The 16,998-nt window shown below is 41.7% G+C and overlaps 1 protein-coding gene across 1 annotated transcript in view; it reads right to left on the bottom strand.

Annotated features, from left to right (window-relative positions):
- Positions 1–16,998, bottom strand: part of SPTLC3 (serine palmitoyltransferase long chain base subunit 3) — a 99,128-nt gene that overhangs the window by 17,934 nt on the left and 64,196 nt on the right. Inside the window, exons 9-10 of the mRNA XM_074864913.1 lie at positions 8,235–8,340; positions 543–762 (exon numbers count right to left, since the gene is read on the bottom strand). Of these exons, the coding sequence (XP_074721014.1) occupies positions 543–762; positions 8,235–8,340 (326 nt within the window). The remainder of the gene's footprint in view (positions 1–542; positions 763–8,234; positions 8,341–16,998) is intronic.

Raw genomic sequence — 16,998 nt, forward strand, 5'->3', positions numbered from 1 at the left:
CTGTTGTTGGCAAGAAGTTGTTTTATTAATGTACGCAGAGCAACTGAGGACACGGATTTTACTATTGCAAAAGGCCCTCAGTGACCCTCTTTCTCCATCCTCCTAAAAAACGCAACTATGACAATCCCCAACTGTTTAGGAATTTTATTATCGGTGGATGAAACTGTGGCTTTAATCTCTCAATATTGCTCCACAAATTGTTTACAAATGTGAAACAAAGTAACAAGCAGTCTGCATGCAAATTAATGTAGTGAAATATATTTAGCCAACCACAACGTGTCTAAACATTTCCAAGACAAACAACAATCATCAGGGTGGCACAGAAATACCCAAACCAAGCAAATTACATAATATGAACATTAGACAAAAATAAGAAAGTCTGACTGTTTGATGTGCATTTGCGATCCAGACAAAAATGGCCCTAACTTTAGAATAGTGCTTCTGTAAGGCAGTCTATGCGAAAAGATGATGAACTATATCATACATGATAAAGAAGGTACTTCCCCCACCTTGATGTTAAAATGTTCGTGTTTTCCTTTTACCTTTTTGCCAGCTATGTATCCTCCAGCTGCACCAAAGCTCTTTGTGAACGTTCCCATTAATACGTCAACATCATCAGGACTCATACCGAAGTACTCCACAACTCCTCGGCCCGTTGCTCCCACCGCACCGATGCTGTGAGCTTCGTCCAAGTAGAGGTAGGCTTTGTATTTCTTCTTCAAGGAGACTATCTCTGGCAGGCGCACGATGGACCCTTCCATGCTGTGGATGGAGAGAATCGTGGATGAACAACAAATCCTGTACTCTCTTTCTCTTTAAGATACTGCCAGAAAATATAGGCATTAATTGCCTTACTCCATGAAAGATCTTCTGGAACCTCAATTTGAACTTACAGTTCAAAGAAAAATTGCAACTCTTTCCCATCTGCAGGTTAGTATAAAACAGTTAAACAGTTTTAGAATTCAAGCAATCAAAACCAGTCAAAAAGTCTTTGAACATTTCCAAATTTTCAACATGCCAAAAAAGAGAAGGAAAGTATAACGCAAGGGGGAGATACTCACCCAAAGCAGCATGTTACAATTCACTACAAAACAAGTATTGTAATGAATTACAAGTAACCACTATAATTCAGTCTGGTCCCTGCTTATTTCATCGTCAGCTGTTGTGGCAACATTTGGGGGTAACAGCTCTAGAGCAAATTACTCCGGTGCAGAGGAGCTGGGTCTAACACACCCAAGAGATAGGCCACATGAAATGCACAGATGGTGCCATAACTCTAAGCAGCTCCAGTCTTCAGAGGGGATGGAATCGGTGATTAGAATAGGGAGCTCAAAGCCACTCTAGCCAATTACTGCTCCCAGTATGTACTTTTTAGGAAATGCAGCCTGCTACCTAACACTCAAAAGGCAAAATGTTTCCATTATTTTTCTTTTTCCTTTCTTACAGCCATGCAGGAAAAGAAAATATACTGAACTTGCTGTGAAGACTGTTATGTCTTGAAAACCTTTGTGAGATAACGCAGCTATGCTTGGATGTGCTCAGATGGACTCAGTATTCATTTCATAATGAGTGAAACATGCTCTCTTCTACTAGGTGTAGTAAGCAGGTCTTTAAATGCTAAATACTTCCTATCAAACACAAGGCGAGTGCACTGTATGCCAGGAAAACCAGTGCTCTGTGGCTAAGGTGTATCTGACTGCAAATGCTACAAGAGCTTCAGGTAAACAGAAACATCGAGTTTGTTCCCAAATAACATGTACAAATGAGCAGTGCAATCAACACAACTTCTTGGGCAATTCTTAGATTCTGGACCGGTGGCTTTCACAGATTGTTTTATTGCCACTCCAGCTGCACTATGCAGCTGTAAGTTTGGAACCACAAAAGGAGCGGGATTGCTTTTAGCACTTGGGAGATTTCTGACAATTTTAGTCCTTCTTCATCCTTTGGTCTCCTGAGTAAGACCGGAAACAGCTTGGTCTCCAGTTTTGAAGGAGACCTGCCCATAGGCAAGTCTCCATTAGTTTGAAAGAACAGCACAGGGGAGCGGCCATGGACAAGGGTTGCCTGTGCTGTTCATACAGGGAGGTTCAGGCCTGGCTGTGTGTGCCTGGAGGCATATATTTGGATGTCAGGTGACTGCTAGCAAATCTTGCCCTTCTGTCTTGCCCAGCCATAGAAGAGGCAGCTGTGGGGCTGTCTATCGGCACTGCAATCTCTTGCAGCAGAGAAGGGTGGGCTTTTAGTCTGGAGAAGAGGAGGCTGAGGGAAGACCTCATCGCCCTCTACAACTCCCTGAAAGGAGGGTGCAGAGAGCTGGGGATGAGTCTCTTGAACCAAGGAACAAGCGATAGGACAAGAGGGAATGGCCTCAAGTTGCGCCCGGGAAGGTTTAGACTGGATATTAGGAAGTATTTCTTTCCAGAAGGGGTTGTTGGGCGTTGGAATGGGCTTCCCAGGGCAGTGGTGGAGTCCCCATCCCTGGAGGGGTTTAAGAGTCGGGTTGACCCAGTGCTGAGGGATCTGGTGGAGTTGGGAACCGTCAATGTTAGGCTAATGGTTGGACTAGGTGATCTTCAAGGTCTTTTCCAACCGAGATGATTCTGTGATTCTGTACTGCAAGCTTCTGAAGACTGGGCTTTCTCACTTTTCCCAAATGGCACTTGGCAGGCGGGGGAGAAGCAACTTGAACCACCACAGGTACTTCCCTAATAAATACGGAGGCAGAGCCCACAGTCCTCACATAGCCCAGAGTCAAAGTGTTTGTCAGCTGAGAATTATACTGAGACACTGGGTGCGCTTGGGCATGCAGCCGTGTACGTGCTAGGGATGGCAGCTTTCGGCTGCGCCTGTCTGGTCAGCCTGCAGGTTGGCTATATGGTCAGAGAGTGAGAGTGGTGCCAAGGAGCACCTCTGCAGAGGGAAGTGAATAGGCATCCCACCCTCCATCTCCCAGCAATACTTGGGCCAGCTAGGCAGAGAAGGACAACAATAGTTTTTCCACATTTACACGGATATCGTTAGAGTTACTGGCTCATGGAGATTCAGATGGAAGAGACAGCATTTATCTTCAAAAAGACAAGATTAAAAACAGTGAATTAAAAATACAGAGCTTGATTTGCTGTATATGTGTGGAATGGAAGCAAAGTTGTTGCTGAATCCAAGACTACATAAAGCTGGTACGTGACTGTTGCAAGATTTAACCATTAACAAGATTTAATGAAAACTTTTCTTACTTGTCTGAGTAGGAGATTTCCCTTTGAACTCTAAGCTGTTTAGGAAAACAAGGCACTTATATTCAATTTCAGTGTTGATTTACTGCTCTTGAAAGATGCTAGCTGACATAAATGTTATAATAGTTGGCACAGATCCTAACATGGCCTTGAAATGTCCATGGAGTAGAAAAAGCGCTGCTGGTTTCGTGTACATTTTCTGTGCTGCCATTCAGACAGGCCTCAGCCCTCCTGATGGCAGAGATGAGAGCTGTTTTGCTGCCTACTTTGTTCTTGGTCTCTCTTTTGACGCTGGGAGATGGTTTGTGATATGAACACTGCTCTGTTTAGAATTGCTCCAAGATAAAGCTCACTTCACGTAACCCCTTGGGTAGCCCAAATGGAAAGTTTACTGAATCCGTCAGTAAATATTGATGTCAACTGAGTTTGAACCAGAGGGCCAGAAGAGAACTGTAATCGTTCTGTCTCAGTCTGGTTGTGTCACTTTTACAAAGCTATTGATCTGTTTCCAGATCTGCTCAAGCACACAGGGCACGTCGGAAAAGCTGGATGGAGACAAGCATAAGCTGGCTCTGCCCTGGCCAGACATTCTCATTACGTGGTACTACATCCTGTCTTGTAGCAAAAATTATGAGCTTGGTGGCAGGGATGTAAAACTTCTAGATTGCAGCTGACCCTCATTTCCCTTGTTCGGTGGGCAGACACAAAATCTTTCTTCAGTACACACTCAGTTTGAATCTACTTCAAGATGTAAGGAGATAATCCAAAATTTTGGGATCACGGAATTTTGAAGCTTGATTCAATCCCTACCAAACCACTGAGATTCTTCCTGATGCAGCTGATGAATTGTGGAGCCATGTGCTTTGAGAGACAGGAGGTGCACACTTGTGCTGGTCCCTTCGCTTGGAACACAAGCTTGCTTCTGACAGGATACTGATGGTTTTTGTCCAGTTTATTTTGAAACTTCTTGGGAAAAGAGATTTCTACATCCTACTATGGTACCACAGTTTCAATTTTTTTTTCTGTAAGGAAAATTAATTTACCGATATTCAACCTGTTATCTTCTTCATAACTGCATCATTCAACGTCTCTAAACATGCCTTATAGTACCACTATCCTTTCAACATTTGAAAACTTTATCTGTTCCTCTTTCAGGCTAGCTTGTAATTGGGAAAATCCCTCCTTTTCTGACCTGTTACTCCCAAGACGTATGCATTCCATTTTAATGTTTACTTTGGGTATTGTTTTCATACATAAATCTTGCACATTCATACAACGAACCCTGTTTTGTAGTTTAGAGCAGTAGTTTTAAGGAAGCCTTCCAATCCTGCCCTCAAATACAATCCCATACACTGAAAGGATAGAAATGTTAACGTTTAATGCTGGTCTCTGGCCAAAGACATTAAATGTTACCCCATTCTTTTCTGGAAGTCCAGTCACTTAATCCCAGGATATAAAAAATAACCCTGATAAATTTCCCATGGTATTGGCATTGAATCCCAAGGAACTTCTAATGCACATGAAAAGGCACTGGACAATATCTAACTGATCAGAGAGCTATTTTCTTAGCTGGAGGGGAAAATACCCAAATTAAATCAAAAGCAGGGAAAAAACAAATGAAAACCAATCTGGCTTGATCAGTTTCTGGTGCCACATAACTCCTGCCCTGGGCCTCGGCCTGTCTGACTCCTAGGTAAATATGTGTGCAAGAGAGAAGAAGCCTACTACAAACCATGTAAGAACACAGTAACTGATTAATCCTGAACTGGAAATGGTAGAAGCCAAGGAAAACATTAGCTGGAATTTAAATAATAGAAATATGATTTAGCAAGTCAGTTTAACTTGTGCCCTGGATACTGCCAAAACTTGTTCATGCTTTCTGTACTGAAGATTGATGGCTTCATGGTCTCTCTCAGTTTGGAACACAAATGGAATATATTTGCTCTTAGGCTAGTCCAAGTTAAGAACCAGCTTTCACTAGTAGTTACATTTACTTCTGATGATTTTTTTTTCTTTTTAAAACAATAGAGACATTAAAAAGCAAACAAACATATACTTACTGCTATTTATTTGACATGTAGCTCAAGTGTTTCCCAAGTTGAGGGGCCAATTCTGCCTTCAGTTGTAAGCATGCAAAATCTGCGGCCTATAGTTTCAAACACAGGTCTGATTTCCAGAAACGCTCATGTTGGCTAACAATGACCCTTTTCAAATTTTGCCAGCTGGTAAGTCCAGGCTTATGCACAGTGTAAACACTTTAACATACTCCTAATGGAAATAGGAGGCAATTTTTTTTCCATACTATCAACTATGGTTGGACTATGGTGTCCTATATAACAATATTTTTTTAAAGAAGGAAATCTTAGTGTTTCTTTTGCATCTCTGGAAAAAGCATTTTGGTAAAAATTTGCCAAGCCAAACTTGCAAGTCAATATATTTTAACTTGGAGAATGCTCTGACCAAGTTATTTAAATTCTGTATTAGTTGTCCCTGAAGCATAACTTAAGTCCTTTAAGGCAAAAAAAAAAAAAAAAAGCAAGCAGTATTAACTATTGTAAGAAGAATACATTAACAGCACTCTACCTTCTCTTAAACTCTCTAGATGAATGTTAATTTGGCATCTGGCAGATCTTCAGGAAAACTAACATTAGCCAATATGGAGTTGGAAAATTTTAGTCTCTTTCAAAAATCATGGGCCAAGAAAAGAAAGAACATGCACACAGAAAGAGTATTTCTAATATTTCTTTCTCCAGCTTTTCTTTTGCATATGAAATGTTGTTAGCTACTTACTGGATTAGACTACATGGCCTGTGAGTCTGTTCCCAGCAGTGCTGTAGGGACAGATCAGCTGCGTGTGTTTCGGGCTGGCAGCGATGGCAGGGATACAACACAGTGGGGTGTGGTGGTATTCTCCCTCAAGTCAGAGCAGACTTGCTTTGCAACCAAACCACAATCTTCAATTTCTGATCTGCTTAGACTATGAAAACAACTAACCAACCAACCTAGCTACTGCTAGGGCTAGCTTCCAATGAGAGATTATTAGAGAGCTGAGCTTTGTGTTTCTTTTACTTTATGCCTTTCACAAGCATAGACACTCAGGGCATGAGTGGTCTTAACATTATTTAGCCCTTATGGGGCTGAAGGAACTTTACGGTTCATTTTTAGTGAGGTTCTCTGAGGTTTAACAGGTTTTTATTTTGCATTCCAACAGAAGGTTCTTCGAACTTTTGAAAATGAAATCTCCTTTGAAAATGAACTGCAAAACTAGAGGAAAAGAAAACTGTATATCAAATATACACCTGGAAATATAGTTACTGTAGTTGCAAAAATATGACAGTGGGTTTCTCCCACTGCTCAGACCAACCTATGCTTTTGTGTCACCAGTCTACCTTCTTGCTCCCTAGTGGTCAATATCCAGGGTAAAGGATTTAAAAGTGAACAAAGCTCAGCAGCTGGAGCATTTTCTGCAGGCCATGTGACCGATGGGAATATTTGTCAGTAAAATGTTGGTGGTCCACTTAAATTCTGCATGATCAAAGCCCTTAAATCTGAGCTTTCTTTTAGTAGTGCCAAGCTATGTTTATTTGCAGTTTTACTCTGTTTATTCTGGTTGAAAGGAGATGTTCAGCCTGCTTTGGATCAGCTGATCTGCTGCCGACCTGTTTCAAATCTGACTGACAGGTGTTTAGATAAGGACTGATTTGTTCTCTTTGCAGATGGAAAATGTTAAGTAAAAAGAAAGCACTGACAACTATGAAGTTGTGATGACATAAGATCGTAAAAGATTCGTTATGAAAAATGTTAATCAGCAAAACTGTGTTAGCATTTCTCAATAAAAGGGCCCAACCAGACTGGCTGTATTTCAGCAACACATGATATGATCCCTACATATAAAGTTTAATGCTGCTTTTATAAACCATGTCACATCCTATGAACGAGTAATTCTGGTTCCCTTCTCTCTGGTACAGGTGTCGTTACTTCCAAACCTACCCTTCCCCGACTCCCCCTCCTCTCATCATTGCTACAGTAGCCTTGCCTAGATCCCTGCAAACCCTCTTGCTGTTCAGATCCCTGCTTCTTCAGCCCTCTCCCTCTCTTCATGATCTCTACCTCTCTCTGCTTCAGCTCCTTGCCCACCAGTGACTCCCCCTCCATGTCATCCACCAGCCCCATGGCTGCCTCTTCAGCAAACTTCTCCTGACTTGAGTGGTGGCCAGGATGAAGCCCAGGATGGTGAGCCTGGCTGGTGTTTCTACTTTTCTGATCAAGTCTAGTGATGGTTTGTCTTTCTAGTGGGGTGTAAGATGCACCACACTAGTGAATCGGAGTTATCTGACTAGGATGCTCTATAATTACATGGTGTTATTGATGCTGATATTATCTGATGTATTCTCAAAGGCACTTCTCTCATTCAAATTCCTCCATGGACTGGGGCTACATGAAATTCCACTATATAATTCTTTGAAAGTCAGTCTTTTAATTGTTCTTCCTGTTAAAGTGCGAGTCCATTAGATCCAGCATTAATTACTAGAAAGGTGCTGTTATCACTTGGCCTATGTTGAGTTTTTAGATTCCAGCAGCCGGGTAAGAACTGGGCACGCAGTTCTGCGTAGTTGTCTTTTGATCTGCCCGTGCATAACAAATAACTCCAGACAACTCAGCTTACTCACTTAGTAAAACTCCTCACCTACTATAGCTCCATGAATTTTATCACATACACCAGCTGATGATCTGTCTTGCTCTCACAGTACATCTCCCACTCCACTGTGATTTGCTAAATCAACATTCAGAACAACGCCCAGGATCTAACTGGAGCAAGTTACACCAGGGCTTAGATGACATAGTGGAAATCAACATATTTATAAGATCACAGAATGTTATTGTAACCTTCACTCTCATTAAGATTTCTCTCAGATGCCTAGAGTCAATGTTCGCTTCCTTCAATATATCATTCTGTCCTCAGAAATGATAAAGAGTACTCACGATTCCAAAACACAAACATACCTGTAAATGCCCTCCACGAGGATGATAATTTTTCTCCATGCTCTGTGGCTTCGAGGCTGCCCATATATTATTGCATCTCTCAACAACTTCTCAAGGCTCTGCATATCTTTATTTAAAAATAAGAAGAAGGAGGAAGGAAAAACATTAACAAGGATTTTTCTAACAAACTTTTGATTTTCCACTGGGCACTATTTTTGCCTATACAGAAAAAGACAACATTAAGAAAATGTGTCCCGAAGATAAGCTTCCTTCATTAGTAGGCAAGAGCCAATGATTTAATTGGCCTGAATGCAATCTAGTGACAAAGACAGTTACAAAAAGCTTCCAGTTATGCACCTTATCTGTGGAACTTCTAGAAATTCTTGGCATACATTTTATTTAAAGGTAGAAGGGAACCACTTTGCTTAAGTACTGAGGCTAACTGCCAGCAGTTCTCTGTATGGGTTGCTGATACTTGTATCTCAAGGCTTCTGAATAGTGAGTTTTTGGTTGCTTTCTGTCGTGGTTTAAACCTGGCTGGCAGCCAGACACCACGAAGCTTCTCACTCACCCTCCCCAGGGGATGGGGGAGAGAATTGGAGACATAAAGGTAAGGAGACACGTAGGTGAGATAAAAACAATTTAATAATTGAAATGAAATAAAAAAAATAATAACAGTGATAATAATAATTGTAATAATATAATATATAAACAAGTAATGCACAATGCGATTGCTCACCACCTGCTGACCGATGCCCAGCCCGTTCCCAGCTAGCGATCCCAGAGAGGAGAAAATGTCGAAACCGCAATCCCGGAAGACAGAGAGAGCTTTCCGGCCAACCCTCATCTATCTACTGAGCATGACGTTGTATGATATGGAATATTCCATTGGCCAATTTGGGTCTGTTGCTCTGGCTATTCTCCCTTCCAGCTTCTCGTGTACCTGCGCACTAGCAGGATGTGGGAAGTTGAAAAGTCCTTGATTTCTTAGCAACAACTAAGGACATCAGAATATTATCATCATTCTTCTCGTATCAAATCCCATACTGAATCCAAAACACAGCACTCTTCTAGCTACTAAGAAGAAAAATTAACTCTATCCGAGCCGAAACCAGGACACTTTCCAACATCACCATAAGCTCATGAAAAATATGCACTGCTTCAGCAAAGGTTTGGTTCGGGCTGTGTGATGCATGTCAGGATGGTGGTAAGAGAAATCTTGTCCTTCTCAAGAAGGAAAGTGAGTGAAAGATTGCTGATGAGAGAGGGAGAGACAAGTGGGTACAAGCACATGGCATGGATACACTAATTTGGTGCCAAAATGTTTGGCACTGGTGGGACTTTGACATAAGGAGGCCTGGAAAAATGTTAGAAACTTAGCTGCTTTCTCAAGGGCTGAGTGTGGATAATCTAATACAATTCTTGAAGGAAAGTTTTGAAAACCATGGAAAAAACAAGCAAAACCATCACAGGAAAAAGGGTCAGACCAAATCTGACTCTCAATGCAGAATTAAAATCTAACCAGCATTCTGGTGTCTCCACATGAATGAACACTCTCCAGAATGAATTATTCTGGCACTTTTTAGCAATCTGGATCTACATTTAAAAATGTTTTTCAAAGAACATCTTACAGAGACTTGTAATACCCCAAGGAACACTACAGATCAGCTCAAATTATGGGCTGAGAAAATCAATGGCATTTTTTCATGATATAACCCCACTGTTTCAACCATACATCTTAATGCAGTTATTATAACCTTCTAAAATAGTACAAAGCTAATCTTTAAAATATAATTGTCCCAAGTGAAGAAAGTACACCTTAGATATATTAATATTGACCTATAGCTTGGTTTCTGCCTGACTGGCACGAGGCCATTTGCACGGTAACTGTCCATCATGAATGACCTGTGACCTGAGAGATGGTGAGTTTATGATGTGAACCCTTCCATCCTGATACTCTCACCTCTTGCTAGTACCGTTTACTGATGTCGGTGAAAGATAAATTTTTCAGAAACACTTTGCCACTCTGCACCTTACCATGTAATCTTTTGATCTAGCAAGACCTTGCCATAATTTGCGAAGCACAAAACATGCATTAAGTTGCCCCTTATTTCAATGGTACAATCATCTGCACGGCTCAGTGAGCTCTGAGAGGGAAATGCTATTATGAAGAATGCAATGTAGACAGCACAGTTTCCACTAGATGGCAATCAAGGAAATAAAAGTTCCTTGGTGCTTTAAAAGGGGAATTTATAAACCAGCTGAGCATTTGCAGCACATGCATATTTCATAGAAGAGAACTGCTCACCTTCTCCTTTGTTTTGAGTAGATAATATTCAGAAATCCTCTTACGTTCTGAGCATTAACAGATTCCCCAGGATGACAGAAAACTCAGTCACTCAAAGTAAAATCTGGGTGCCCCCTTTTCTCCACTGATTTATTTCATTGTCATCTAAATCCTTTCGGGACCTTTGAAACCCTCTGAATCACCCAGGGTCTTTCAATTCAGTATTCTCTCTATGTGTCAGTCCAGATTGGTTCTAGACTCCAGGAAAGTCACTTTGCTCATCCCTCCAGGCTAAAAGCAAGTCTTGAAGATTCAGTTATTTTAACATACATCCACATGAAAAAAAAAAAAAAGAGGACAGGATAGAGAAGTGAAATGTATATAACTTTAACAGAGCTGTTTAAAAAATACATGGATGTGAATAACTCCTCTGTTGAAACTAGCGTGGAACATAAGACCACAGATAGGGAACCTCTCCAAGGGATGAGCTTGCCTGTCTTTACACATGACACAGTCCTGCTGTAGTACAGGCTAAGGACATGTCTGTTTGCAGGATCAGGGCTTCTTACTTTGGTTTTGATGTCTCATTCTGGAAAACATGTATGTGTGACCCCTTCTTAGGCCTGTAACAGTCAACACATAATTTGTTTAGGTGCTAATGAATTTTATTGACCTTTTTTACTCTGTGCTTGTAATGCCTCATTTGGAAAGGGGAAACTGGGATGAAGAGAAAATCTGTTCCCTTTAATCTTCCCCCCAAAAGGCTGCTTCTGTTATTCGAAGTGAAGATGCAGTGCTCCCTATATGCTTGTGCTCAGACTTTCCAAAGTGGGATATACTGAATGCCAGTGCAACCCCATGTGACTTTCTGATATCGAATTATTTGCTCATTAAATATAGTTAGACTGTGAAATGAAACACTGAGACATTGAGATGATGAGTTGCACAAGTCCATCTTGAATAACCAGTTACGGGGAAAATAACTGTCCTTCTTTGTTTGACCATCACCAGCCCAAGCTTTCCAGCGGTAATGGCTAACAACCATTCACCAGCCCAGGAGGTGGTGTTAAGAATTTCACTTGATTAATTAGTCAAAGCACAACCAAATCCACCCTTGCCTCACCTTCCACCTATGGCATATTGTCTAGATATGGAGGATAAAGTCTCCTAAGCAGGGACAGTGCATCTCTTAGGTTTTTTAGAATTGAATATAGACTTGTAATCCCTGTTTGGGATCCTTCAGAGTTACTTCAACAGAAATACCAACAGCACAAACTGCCAGTGGGTTGAAGGGAGCCTGGACCTGGGCAGGAAGCCATGTGTCATGCTGCCTCCAGTGCAGGTGGGACTCCAGGCTCCTGGAGGGGCCCCTGCCCTCTCCCAGGCACGCTCAGTGCCTCCTCACAGGGAGACTCGGCGTCTCCACCCCTCATCCTTACATTGCAATGCCGGGGATGTCATCACCATTCCTCTGCGTGGGCTGGAAATCTCCTGCACGATGTCAGCTGAATCATTTTTAATTAAACAAGCTACTACTACCCTTATCACATTCTTTCCTTCACCTTGTGTTTGCCACTCTCATTTTCAGTTTCTCCCATTTTGCACCCTCATGCAAGTTCATGCAGACTTTGTGGCTACCTGTCCCTTCTCAGCTTCTCATGCTACCACCTTTCCCCTGCTGCAGTGCATCTGCTGCAGCATCCACCTCCTCCTCTCTTGATCTACCCCCTGCTGGTACCTTTCCTTGTCACTGGCCTTCTGTGGGTGACTCAAGTGGCTACCTCCAATGCTGTCCCTCCTTGCAGATCCCTAAAGCAACAAAGGGTTTTGTTGATCCAAACAGTAACTGTAGGACTGTAGAAGGTGGGTTTCATTCTAGTGAAAACTAGTGTCTGAAAAGTGCCTGGCTGCTGGCACAGCTCTGAACAGTAAAAGCATCTCTAGAGTCATTTCCCTGAAATCACAGCTTTGAATATCTTCATTTGGAATGGGGTGGTGGGAGTGGTGATGACTGCAGCCACAGTGACAGTCTGAGACTCCCCTCCCTGCCCCTCGATAAACATGTATCTCTGTGAAAGTAAAGAGCACTCACTCAGGAAAGCTTCCTCTACACTTGGCAAGTCAGACATGACTTTCTCCAATCAGAGAGGGCAAATGCAGACACAGCATGCTAGAAGCAGGATATTCCAGTCTTCTCTCTGTGGCAGCGTCTGTATGTGTCACAGGGAAATACATGCCAAACTGGATTAGGCTGCGGTCCACCTATCTGGTGCAATAATCTTGTCTCTGATAGTGGCCAGAGGCTTCAAGGAGGACAAAACCTTAGTGGGTAATGTGCCTTTCATCCTGCTCTGAAATAGCTATAACACTGCCCTCCCTTCTTAAATTCAAGGGCCACTAACACCTTTGGAAAAAAAATAAATAAAGTAAGGAACCATCTTGCACTAAGCCACTGCAAACTCTGGTTTTTTGCAACCAAAGAGAATTTTTGCTTATTTTTACCTGTTCATTTATCTCTGTTGTTTCCCCCCTATTTTATTTGCTTGCTTGCTTAAAGACATGCACTTACAGTTTTCTACTTCTTTTTTCTCTTCTTTCCTTCTTTTTTTGCTAGAGAATATATTTGCACTGAAAGGTAAGGGCCTTCTGTTGTCTAAAAGTTCTTTCAGTGTTAACTACAAGTTCTCCAGGTAGCTGTGTTTTCTCTTTAAGGTGTCCTCACGGCACACATATCTGAACTCCAAAGCATTAATTTGACTGAGTAGACTGAGAAATGCCAGTTGGATTAACATAAATTCACAGTAGTTGTCCAAGCAGGAAACTATATTTTGTATGGAAACCTGAACAGCTCACACCTGCATGACACACTTCTGTCATCAACCACCTGATTTGTGAGTACCCAAAAAACCCCTTACTACTTTCACAACACTCTGAAAAGGTGCGTAAGGAGGAGCTAGGAATGCACTACTGTGATTCCCATTTCAGATGTGGATTCAAGCACCAGATTAGAGGCCAGATTTTCATCTAACCAAGGTGCTTGGTTGTGCCTTGCAATTGCCTGCCCTCCTCGTAGTATCACTTGTTCCGATTGCATGTTGATGTGCCCTCGCAATGAAGAGAACTGGAAAATTTTTTTCCACATGGCCTGATTTCTGTGCATAGTCACGACATTCCCACAGACTGCTCACGCTGTTTAGATTTTCAGTTGAAAATCTAAACCTGAAAATGTGACTGCAATTGAGTTGTTTGATGCTATATGGGAAAAATGTAGTAGAATTAGAAGGAATAAACAAATCCTAAGCCTTGTACAGCACCTTCTTATACAGGCTGATACGAACAGAATTCACTTGGATGAAGTTAGAGTAACACACTCATCCATCCACTGAACGAACAGAAATAGTCTTTCACTTGATAGCCGTATAAAACCCAAAACTGCTGCACCTGATGCCAATACAAGACCCAGAACTGCTGTGACAGAAAACTCTTGATAAAATCACAAGCTGATTAATGGTTAGCTATTTGGGTTTGCTTTTCAAGTTTTATTGGAAGGGTCAAGGCATTTTGGCTAATATTTAACCAAGATAAAAGTCAGAGGTTCTGAAAAAGTGCTTTAAAATATATGGTATTAATAAAAGATTTTCTTAGAAATGAAAAAGAGCAGGTGATAAGTCAATCTCTCCCTGGGCCAGGAAATAAAAACATCCAAGACTGTAGTCCCCATATAGCTGAAGGACCCCCATGCTGGCCACGTGGGGAGGGTGGAAGAGAGTCCCTGGAGCCCAGGCCTGGTAAGGGTAACATCAGAGTCCTGGCACAAAACTAACCAAGGCAAGGCCGCTACTGCCACAGAGGCAGGGAGATGTTTTAGCCTCCCACCTTTCTCCCACTGCATACGAGCTGTTGGACCGTGCTGCTGGCTGCATTTCAAGTGTAGAATTGCAGCTCTTCTCTAGCTCCCCAAACAAGTCACTGCCTGGGGAATGGCAGCTTGAATGGTGCTCACACCACAGCAGGGGAGACAAAAGACAGGTGCTTTATGGGCAGGTCAGAATGATTTTAGCCCATTAAAAGCAGTACTGAATAAATTTAGGACTGCTCAGGTCCCAAAATTAAAAAAAAAAAAAAAAAAAAAAAAATCCCCCTACACCCATTCCTCGGAGCAGGGGCTCCAGGGAGCTGAGCTTTGCTGCTAGCACCCACAAAAACTCACAAGTCCCTGGAACAGAGAAAGTCCCTTAAAAGCCAAATACTCCATGGCACACTGCGTGACCTTGGCAGGGTGAAGACTAGCAATAGTGCTAACGAGAGCCCGCAGAAAGGGAATGCCCTGTTCAGTAGTTTTTAGTTATAGGGCTGAAATGGAGTATTCTCCTAAATTTTTCTCACATAGATGATCTGTGGGTGTGTGCCTGTGCATTTCTCTCAGCCCAGGCCAATTCTCTCAGGCCTGTAAATTCCTGTCTGTTTACAAGGAAGGGATTGTTCACTGGCAGGCAGGATGCAGGGCACATTCCTATGTCCAAATAAAAATGTACTTATAGGTCCACAGCACATTTTTGTTCTATTATTCACCTTATGGGTTGAAAACCTTCTCATACACCTGTGCAATGTTTTTGTCAAAAAGGAGAAACATCTAGGTGCCTTTTATTTTACTTAGGAGAAGCAGGCAGGTCTAACAATTTCATCTGTTCTAGAAAACCATTCAGATATTTTGTGGAAAGTGTAACGCCTAGGACAGCTACCCACTTAATGAAATAGAATTTCATTAACTTGTGTAAGAATAACAATTATATTATACATAATTAAGGTAATAGGTAGAGATTACTTCTTGGCTTACTAATGAAATAAGAACAATTATTTACTTTTGTGTAATGACAAATAGATCCAGTATTACAGATTATATGCTTTGAAACAACACAGAATTTTACAGAGTTAGCTACAGCATAGCTTTTGAAAGACGAATGTACCTCAGTAGCAAGTTTAAAATGGCAGGTTTTACTCCCTTTTCTGAACTATTTTTATCGTAGAACACATTTTCCTATAATTTTTATTTTAAAAATAGTTTTTCCATAACAGGGGGTAAAAAAGGAGGGGAGAGAGGTTTACAACGGCAAGCTTGTTAGAAAGGGAGGTTACTAGCACACACCTCTGCATGTTTTTTGTATAATATTAAGGAAGTAGCTAGTTCAGAAAATATAACATTGCTTCACTAAATTGTTACATAATTATTCCTCCTCATTTTGATAACCATTTATAATAACTGCAACAAACATTCACACCTCACCCTTCTCCCAGTATCTCTTCTACACATGTGCAACCAAGGAAGCTGGAGCCAAAGTAAATATGTTCTAGGCAGTTTTATCAAGGGTATTACACAGCATTCCAAAAGAGGCTGATGTAAGCAACAAGGACCATGGAGAAAAGTCTGCTTTCTCTAGCTGCATTCTAATAGCAAAAGGTTAACTTCAAAATCTACTGCCTGATTTGAATTGATTTTTGATTCTCCTGCCCAGAAAGCATGTCTCGGGCACTAGTGGTGGTGCCGCTTGGCATCTCTTTTATTATCTTTAGTGTAGAGCAATACTGGGCCAAACAGTATGTATGTGTAACTTGGCATAGCTCCAGAGGAGATGAGCCAACTCTCACCAGCACGCAACTTGGCTTCGTACATACGAGTAAGAATGAAATGTACATTAAGCACTAATCCTCTTTGGGATAGGACTCAGATTTATTCTTTGTTTCTGCACCTTGCTGGAGAACTGTTCCAACTGCTCATCAGAGGGCCCTAACCAAGCCTTTGACACAGCAACATCCTCTGGTTGATGCCCAGGGTCAAGCTCTTTAAAGGGTCATTGATTTCCTGATATGAAATGACACACGTCAATCCCCTGTTCTTGGAAAGAAGAGGCAGAGGGGATTGCCTTTTTCTACTAGGATACAGAGGAGGATTTTAAAAAGACAAAACGCTTTACTACCTGATGCTGAAATTAATGCTTATTAAAGATCTTCAAGTAGTAACTCAAGGTGCAAAGTTTTCTATTCATCCACAGGGCCAATACAGCATAAGGAATCCTCCTTTTGCATCATGCAGTATGACACGGATAATGGCTTAATTCCCCTGTTCATAAGTATGACAGCAGTGACATACTCTGACAATTTGGGCATGCGTGTGCATGCCTGTATATATGCTATATATCCACACATTAGCAAGAAGGATAATCTGGGACTGTAAGCAACACAGCTCTGATCTAACAAAACAAGGAAGCACCTGCCCAACTGAAAAGACCCCTCCTAACACAAGCTGGAAGTTTTGGTTATGTGTGCCCTTAATTAATTTTCTGTACTGACTTGTATTACACTACTCCCTGACAGATCCGCAGAGAACAAAGCTGTCTACCTGGTTTTGGGTGAAACCGTGCATCCTACAAAGGCAGTCCTGCTGGATTACGCTTTCCACTGCTATCTTCCCCCAGTACACATCCTATTTTCTCTAAAGCA

This window comes from Strix uralensis, chromosome 3 (assembly GCF_047716275.1).
Source record: "Strix uralensis isolate ZFMK-TIS-50842 chromosome 3, bStrUra1, whole genome shotgun sequence".
In the NCBI taxonomy this organism is placed as follows: domain Eukaryota; kingdom Metazoa; phylum Chordata; class Aves; order Strigiformes; family Strigidae; genus Strix; species Strix uralensis.